This window comes from Rhea pennata, chromosome 1 (assembly GCF_028389875.1).
Source record: "Rhea pennata isolate bPtePen1 chromosome 1, bPtePen1.pri, whole genome shotgun sequence".
NCBI classification, from domain to species: domain Eukaryota; kingdom Metazoa; phylum Chordata; class Aves; order Rheiformes; family Rheidae; genus Rhea; species Rhea pennata.
The window spans coordinates 90792385-90800908 of record NC_084663.1 but is presented as its reverse complement, the minus strand read 5'-3'; the positions used below and the strand labels follow the sequence as shown (position 1 = coordinate 90800908).

Genomic DNA, 8524 nt, shown 5'->3' with positions numbered 1-8524 from the left:
AGAGCACATTTGGGAGGGCTCTGGTGTTCTTGGAGGTGATCAGTGCCTTACCGTGTTTAAGAGTTAGTGTTACGCAGGAGGGCAGGGATATCTATCCAGGCATGGTTGCTTGGACCCTGGGCTCTCTTAGGAGGGTAAATGCCAGCCCCTCAGTCCAGCCCTCCAGTGGCACCAGGCCTCTTGAGCAGTTTCAACTCTTGTATTTGATTAAGGCTATTTAGTTGCAATAGAAAAAATAAAAGAATAGATGCCAGCAACAACCACCTCACTGGCTGTGAGGTGATGGCAGAGCCACCAGCAGGTGCCACGGATACCTGGCCCTGGGACACTGTGGGAAGCGGTGGAGACAGAAAGAGCGTATGGGCTTTCACAAGGTTATCTTCTCCATTAAGCCCCAGTTTTCACTCCTTCTAAGCAAAGGAATTTGGAAGTAAGTCCTGCCAACCCCAGCATCCAGGAAATGTGCGTGTGTGGGAGAGAGGGAACAAAAACTGTGGTCCTCAGTGTGAGGGCCCCAAGCATAAAACGTGCCCTGCCATGCAGGCCAGCCCTGGATAGCCTGTCAAGAAAAACCTGCCATGCAATCCCCAGAGCTTTGCGGTTTTAAGCCATTTGCCCAGTATCAGAGCAGTCCATGAACAGCAGATACCTTTGGCCAGCCCTTCAGGACCTGCCTGTTGCTTTCCCACCCCAGTTTGCTCCTCTCTGTCTCTGAAAAACCCCAGCAACAAAAAATGCCAGGAGTCCTACAGCAGCAGAAGGAGCAATACATCCTCTTACTGCACAGAGCTTTGCAGGAAAAGATGTCCAGAGGCACCCAGAACTAGTGCAGGAAAAACATTCAGTGTAGTGTAGTAAGGACATGTGTATGTGCATGTGTGTGTGTGTGTGCCAGAGGGTAGAAGGGAAGAATTGCAAAAAATAAAGAAAAACACTCTAGCCCATACCCTTGCCCAGCCTTCACCCCCCTGGCCTGGCTGGTGGTTCTGCTTCTGCCTCACCCCTCCAGCCTGGGCCCCCCTCAGCCCTTGTCTCCTCATGACTACCCCTGTCCCACTGCCCTCCCTCATCCAGAAGCAGGGACAGGGCTGTGGGGAAGGGGCTGTGGTCACCAAGGCTGACGCATACTCCTCCTGAGTGCTCCTTCCCCACTCAACCCTTTTCTGCCTTTTCCAGACATGTTTGTCCCTCCCATTCCAACAGTCTGTTGTCCTCTTGAAAATAAAACAGCAACAACAACAGAAAAAATATATATATTCCCAAACCTCCCTGAAAAACCCAAATGAACAGAAACACCCCCAACAAAAATTGACCAACTGAAAAAAACAAATTCCCCAGAGATTAGGGCCAAGCGTGCATCCCTGCTGGGGCCCAGCAGTCAGGGCAAGCACAGCAACATCCCTAGGACCCTTCTCCTGTGGCCTTGGCACATCTGTGAGATCCACCAGTGTGGAAGAGCCCCCAGAACCTGGAGGGCAAAGTGGCAAGGCCGGGGCTGTCCCACCAGCCAGCAACAGTCTCGGGAGGGGGGAGGGCAGCAGGGAGAGGCGCATCTCCTCCCATCTCGCCACATTTTTCAAGAAGGAGGAGGGTCTCTTGGCCATATCTTCAGCCCACCTGGTACAAGAAGCTTCTTGCTTTGCTTTCGCCTGCCCATACACCCTATACAAGGGAACCGGCCCGGCTCTGGGCAGGCACCATAACAGGAACAGCCCCTATCCGCTCCAGCGTTGCCTGGCTCACAGCATACGAGCGCGTGTGCTGTGGCCTCTGCTTCCTGCTGACTGAGCCATTGCTCCTCATAACCTCCTGAGGGGATGGTGCTGTGTTGGCCGTTACCACCAGCGTCTTAGGGGCAGCCGGGGATGGGTGGCCTCCATTCGCATAGATGGGGCGGGTGCTCGTGCTCCCCGAGCGGGAGAAGGGGGGCTGGCGCATATCATTGTTGTTGCTGAAGCGGGTGAAGGAGTCTGTGGCATGATTGGCTTTGGGGTCGTTCCAGTAACGGCTGTTGTAGGTGTTGGAGGAGGTGAGGGTGTCGTTTTCTGATGAGGATGCGTCGGCGTGGAATGTTTTCGTGGTGGAGGAGCACTTGGGCGGCAGGTCGTCCTCCCTAGGTAAGGAGAGGGTGTAAAGGGGCAGTGAGGAAGCTGCTTCATCTCCCTGATGTCCCTCCTCACTGGGAAAAATGCTATCAATTTAAGGTAAAGGACAGCACCAAGGATAACCAGCATTGCTGCTTGGCCTGTTTACTCATTCCTCTTTGCAGGACCATCTCTGTGCATATTACCTGCTCCACATGCCTACCAATGAGGCAAGCAATCCACACTCACATGTTTAGGGGACAAAACCAATGGGTGTCACAACCACAATACTACATAGGCAGTACAACTGCGCCTGTAGCGACCAATGAAGCAAATGCTCAGGGAAGCTGCAAGAAGCTACCAGAGGGACAAACTGCAGCTATAACACTGAAGAAGGTCACACCTGTCTCCCCAGAGCTCTTCATCACTACCTGGTACTGTGGGTGAGGATTCTTGCTGTATGTGGGGTCACGCTCCTACAGAGCTGGCTGCTTCAGGCCAAAGCCCTCAAAAAAGGCAAGAGCAGAAACAAAATCAGTCATTACCATTATCTGTTTGCTCCTGCCTTTTCCTGGACAGATATAGACAAGTTCCCTTGCCCCACTGAACACACCCAGGATTCGCAAAAAGGAACTCCCACATGCCTTCCTGTGCCACTGCTTTTGCTGAGAGATAAGAGGTTTCCTGTCACCAGCTTTCCTTAATTCCTACCTTATCTCATTGGGAATCTCCTCCTCTTCTTCTTCTTTGTGTTTATTTTTCCAGTAAAACAGCGCCACGGCCACCAAGACAATGCAGACAACTAGCACAACAGCACCTGTGGCCACCGCTCCAGCAATCAGGCCAATGCTCCGGGGATGGGCTGGGAGGAGGATTGAACAGAGAATGGAGAAGATGTCAGGACTGGGCTGTGGTTGTCCATAAGTATTTGAAGCTACCAAGGCTTGGGAGAGGGCAAAGGCAACATCCCCATTCCAGGGTACAATGATCTTCTGACAGGCACTTGGGGGCTCACAGCAAACATGGTTACATACGTTACTGTCACAAGACAGGTGGCCAAGCCTCCCTTGGCAACATACTTACGTGCAATGACTTGCAGGTCCAGAAGGCAAGTGCTGGTTCCAATGGCATTTGAAGCCACGCATTGGTAAAGACCTGAGGACACAGTGCTGATATTTCGGAGAGTGACAGTGCCCTGGACTTGGTCTAGTCAGAGAGAAAAGAAGGATTTAAAACCCTCCCCCCCCTTCACAAAAGCCATGAAAAGGCAAATCCAGCAAATAGAGAACTGTGGTGTGAGACTCTTAAGAGATAAATAAATTAGGAAATAACTTTGAGATGGAAGCATTGTGCATACACACACAAGATTAGGTTTTAAGGAGCTTACACTAGATGCTTCTTTTTATTCTTATGGATGAGTTTCTGCAAATTAAAGCTTGGGACTTGTATCACTGCGTGAAAGAATGAGGAAATAAGAGATATGCAATGCCCTATCCCCACGTCTACTTGCCAAATTTAGTCCTGCCCTGCAGCACTGCTTCTCCCATCCCTGGGCTTTGCATCGCCTGCTCTGCCAATTTCTCTCACTCTTGAATTATCTAAAACTAAAATTCTTATATATTCTTAAAATAGGTCAAGTTAAAGGGGAGGAGTACAGCTATCACTATTTGGTCAGGTCACCTAGGCTAATAAATCTGATGGTGGGACCTGGGGCTGGCTAATACCCAGCCTAGTCTGACCAGAGCCTTGCTTTTACACACATCTGAAAGGCAGCTTCAGCAGCAACATACTGGAGCAGTGACCTCAGTGTGAAAAACTGGCAAGATTTTAGAGGGATGATTTTTGCCTCCCTTCTCTTATTCTCCAATCTATTAGTCTTTTGTTTGGTTTGAAATATAGGTGAGTCAGCAGCTGATGTCTCCAGCCTTAGGTGAACGTCTGGCCACCACGCTCTCTCCCTCATTTGACTAGACTCTTGCTGCTCAGCAGGGAACATGTTTTTCTACCCAAATAAAAGGAAGTTTAAATGGAGATTCCAACACTCCAGGAATCTTCGTTCTAAACAAGTGACCATGCAAATTATGGCAGACACTCAATGAGGTGTGTCACCTCTGACAGCTTGGACAAAGGGAAGTGCAGGCTGCCACCTGGGAACTAAGAGGAAAAATCAACAGAACGAGCACCTTGTGTGGCAGTTGGGGGCAACTTGGGAACATTGTCCAGTTTCTCCCAGAGGTATGTTGGCCGGGGGATGCCTTCTTCTGAGCTGCAGGTCAGTGTGATATCGTTGCCCACGTCCAGGGACCCCTGGATTCTGCAGAGCGGGGCAGAAGGAGGAACTACAATGAGAGAAGAGGGGAAGTGACAGCAGATCAGGAAATACGACCAAACAGTGGGGTGCAGGTCTTTTCTGCTGGAGAAAGCAAGGACATTGGCATGAGCTGAAGGGGAATAAGAGGGAGACAAAGCCCAAAAGGAGGTAGCAGACAAGAACCCTCTAAGGTTTGGATGGTCACACTTCACAAAGATTCCTGACTAGCCAGTTTATCAAGGTTGCAGACTATTGCTGACATGTTCAGACCCACTTCTCTTAGACCCCTCCCTATAGAAAAAGAAAGTGAACATTCTGTTGGCAAGACCCAACCAAGCTGCAAATAGAATATGCTGTAGTTGGGTTTTGCTTTCACAGCTCTATAACAGCATACACTGTGGAGTATTTAACATCCTGGGGAGCATCCAACATTAACTGTTTACAGGGAAAGGAAGCAAAGACCTAAAGTCCATTCTCTTCTCCCACTGCTATGCACAAAACTGTTATGGTCCCCTTAGTACTCCAAGTGCTTCTTGCAGTTCCACATCATAATCCTGCCTCAAAAGCTTTCTCCCCACTGTATTTTACAGCTCTATGATATACCAGTTGCGTATGAGGGTACATGGCCTACAAACTCCCACAATACCCACAAGTCAATCCATCTTCCCTGCTGTATATCCACGTGCTCTAATGCACACATCATCATATCTCTCTGCTAGGCACCAGCATGTACAGAGGACCCCTTTTCCCCTGTTCCTCCCCTGTCCCCCATAACTTCAGTACACGCACCCAAGACAGTGAGTCCAATGACTCCGATATTCCTGCCACCTCGATCAGGAAGATTGTTGACCAAACACTGGTACGTGCCAGTATCAGATAGCTGAGTATTGTTGATGAAGATGGAGGCACTGGTGGTTGGCATTGTCACAGCAAACCCCACTCTCCCATAGAACTGGGGTGCACCACCAAAGATCTGACCCCCTTGGTAGAGAATAACCTGGAAGAGAAAGGAAGGTTCAAATACCACTCTACAAGGACTGAGCAAAAAGCTAGCAAAATATGGGCTTCCAAAGCTGAAAGGACCACTTTCTAGGGGATGCCTGAATAACCAGATATTGATTTAAAACAGTATCCCAAGGTAGTCTCATCTTAGGAGAGGTATTTTCTTTAAAAAATAGCCAGTGGCCTGTTTTATATCAGTAAATATGATCACAGAAACAACAGACTAGATAGATACTCAAGACTTCTGGCATCATTGGTTTGGCAATATCAGCCTGTTCATGTAATAGTGATTATCTATCTGTACAAGATTGATGTAGAGAGGCAGATTCTCTCCTCAGATCTGTGAGTACTTTGCTGGAAAGCATCCACTCAGTAGACAGTATCATCTTGGCTCTCAGCCAGTAGTACCTTACCATGATTTGACACTACTTGCTGAAGATCACTGGGATGAAGGATGAACTGAATGACCGGTAATGCAAACCGTGAACCTGCACAACGTGTACCAACTAGACAGCTTACATGGAGGTATGCAGACCAAGTCCCTGAGGAGCAAGTACTCTTCAGTGAGGGACACTGGCTCTCACAACTGACTGCAAACACGATGGGTACATGGTGACCTTAGACAGATGCATTTCAGAACAATGGCTTTCTTCTGCTGTCTGAGTATGTGGGCAGAAAACAGGCGAACACCTCTCAGGTTTTGATTCTGGCATCCACCATGGTAGTCCTTCATTTGATAATGTTCAAAGAATGATCTTTCATAAACAACAAGCTACCAACATTTAAAAGGGAAGACTGGACTATAAGATACCATGTGTTCTAGGAGGGGTTTGCACAAATTTCAAAAGTTTAAGGGGTCAAGTCAGCTGCTGCTTCCATATCCTCCAAATCCCATTTGCACTGCACAAAAAGCTGGATTACACCTCTAGTGGCCCTTTGAATACAAACCACCAGAGGTCTAGAGCAGCCAAACAGTATCCTATACACCTGCCCAGCCACAAATCCAACCAAGGAAGCTAAGGACACAATATGCACCATCAATTAACAAAGCACTGGAAAATCAAAATCATAAGATGTGCATGGCACATTCATCAAGGAAAGGAATATTCTGGGAACCAGAGGCTCAGCTTTGTACAAAGACTCCATCTAGATCAGTGACAAAAGGGTGAGGAAAAGAAAAGCCCGCCAAAACTCCACGCACCAGTGAGAAAGGACCTACCTGTTCAGGCTGGTTGGCGTTAGAGAGAGGAATGACCATCCAGATGACATTAAGGTTAGTGAGAGCAGCATTTGTGGTGAAGGTGCAGGGCAATACCGCTGTCTGGCCCCGGGCAACCTGGATACTTCCTGAACTGACTGTCACTTCTAGAGGACACACCAGACCTGGAAAGAGAAGGATATCTTGTTCAAGCATTTCATGTGGCCCCTCACATATGCAATTCATGACAGCAGCATCTTGTTGTTATGAAACTGTCCCTTATTAATGACTTCAGGCTACAAAGAAATACACTGCTCCCTCAGAAAGATCAGGCTGTTCTTGTGCAGACCCTTTCCAAATGTGGGCAGACTGCCCTTTTAAGTGAGAGCACTCTTAACTTCAGACCCTCTGAAAACAACAGGTTTTGTTTTGGAGACAGAAGGAGCTATACGAGCAGCCAAGCTGTGTCTAAGAGATAATGAAATATGTTTTCAAACCCATCAATTTTAATGATACCCAGCATCACTAAAGCAGAAAAGGAAACTGTATTCTGAAAGCTTCACCACAGGATAAGAAGAAAGAATGCATATTTTTAATGAAGGCATATAGTTCTCCCCCCACTCCTCACAAAATCTAGTGTGAACAGGAATATTTTCATGCTATTTTCAATTTAAAGGGTTAAAAACCTAAATCTTTTCCAGGCCAGATATTTCTTTATAGCTGGAAAAAAAATGGCTACTGATAGTAGAAGATCTGATCAAATCTAACTTATTTTCCAGCATTTCTGCCATTTGCTTATTTGCATTCCACAGAGGCTAAACAGGGTACAAAGCCTGATAAGTGCAAACTTCCCAGTGCAGCAGCTCAAGGCTGCAATGTTTAGACTGCAAGTCACATATGGAAAAATCTCTGTACCTACAGCCAAAATCTCATCAAATAAAACTAACCAATCACCACCATTCTGAGTAGCATCAAAATTCGTTAAATCACTCCAAACATATCTCTAAATGTTGACTCCAGACACATCTCTAAATGCCTGTTCGTTGCCTTCTTGTTCAATGCATGTGGGAGGCTGCTTGAGGAGATGGCAAGGAGTGTTCAAGCTCTGAGGCAATATGAGAATATTGACAGCGCCCAGGTGTAATCTGTGGACCACCCTGTTTTCTTGCTGTCCCCAGGAAGGGCTGCTAGGAGACACTGGTTTGTTGAAACTGAAGCACTCCATGAAAACAGGTTTCTAGCTAAATTATGAAGAAATTGAACAGGCTCTTTTCAGAGAAAAAGTTGAGTGATCTTCATGCTTGTCTACTGGGATCCTTCCCAGTCTGCCTAATAGCATCTAAGCAGCCTATGCTGTTTTCTTGCATTTGCACAGACTTGTCTGGAGCTGGGATACCCAAAGATCTTGCAGCTCCTCAGCAACCTGCTCTGAACTTTCCAGATCTTTCCCCTCCTTCTTATCTTACACCTGTTTTGCAGGCTTCAAGGCTCCAGGTAGTTTGAGGAGGCTAAGAAATGCTTGAAAACAGAGCCAAACAAAATGTCACTTTCGATCTCTTCAAGTGCAAGGCATGAGCTTCTTTCTTTGCAGAAAAACTCAAATCAGACTGTACCCTCAGTTCTGGAACTTACTTACAGAATTACAGAATCACAGAATTGGTAAGCTTGGAAGGGACCTCTGGAGATCGTCTAGTCCAACCTCCCCGCTCAGCAGGGTCACCTAGAGCATGTTAGACAGGGTTGCATCCAGGCGGGCCTTGAATATCTCCAGAGAAGGAGACTCCACAGCCTCTCTGGGCAACCTGTGCCAGCGCTCTGTCACTCTAACAGTAAAGAAATTCCCCCTCACATTCTAGCAGAACTTCCTGTGGTTCAATTTCTGCCCATTGCCTCTTGTCCTGTTGCTTGGGACAACTGAAAAGAGTTTGT

At 47.5% G+C, this 8524-nt stretch overlaps 1 protein-coding gene across 1 annotated transcript in view; it reads right to left on the bottom strand.

The window, feature by feature from the left end:
* Positions 1–1516: 1516 nt before the first annotated feature.
* Positions 1517–8524, bottom strand: part of IGSF11 (immunoglobulin superfamily member 11) — a 109887-nt gene continuing 102879 nt past the window's right edge. Inside the window, exons 2-7 of the mRNA XM_062571857.1 lie at positions 6617–6780; positions 5185–5392; positions 4268–4423; positions 3168–3290; positions 2796–2946; positions 1517–2113 (exon numbers count right to left, since the gene is read on the bottom strand). Of these exons, the coding sequence (XP_062427841.1) occupies positions 1663–2113; positions 2796–2946; positions 3168–3290; positions 4268–4423; positions 5185–5392; positions 6617–6655 (1128 nt within the window). The 5' untranslated portion in view covers positions 6656–6780 and the 3' untranslated portion in view covers positions 1517–1662. The remainder of the gene's footprint in view (positions 2114–2795; positions 2947–3167; positions 3291–4267; positions 4424–5184; positions 5393–6616; positions 6781–8524) is intronic.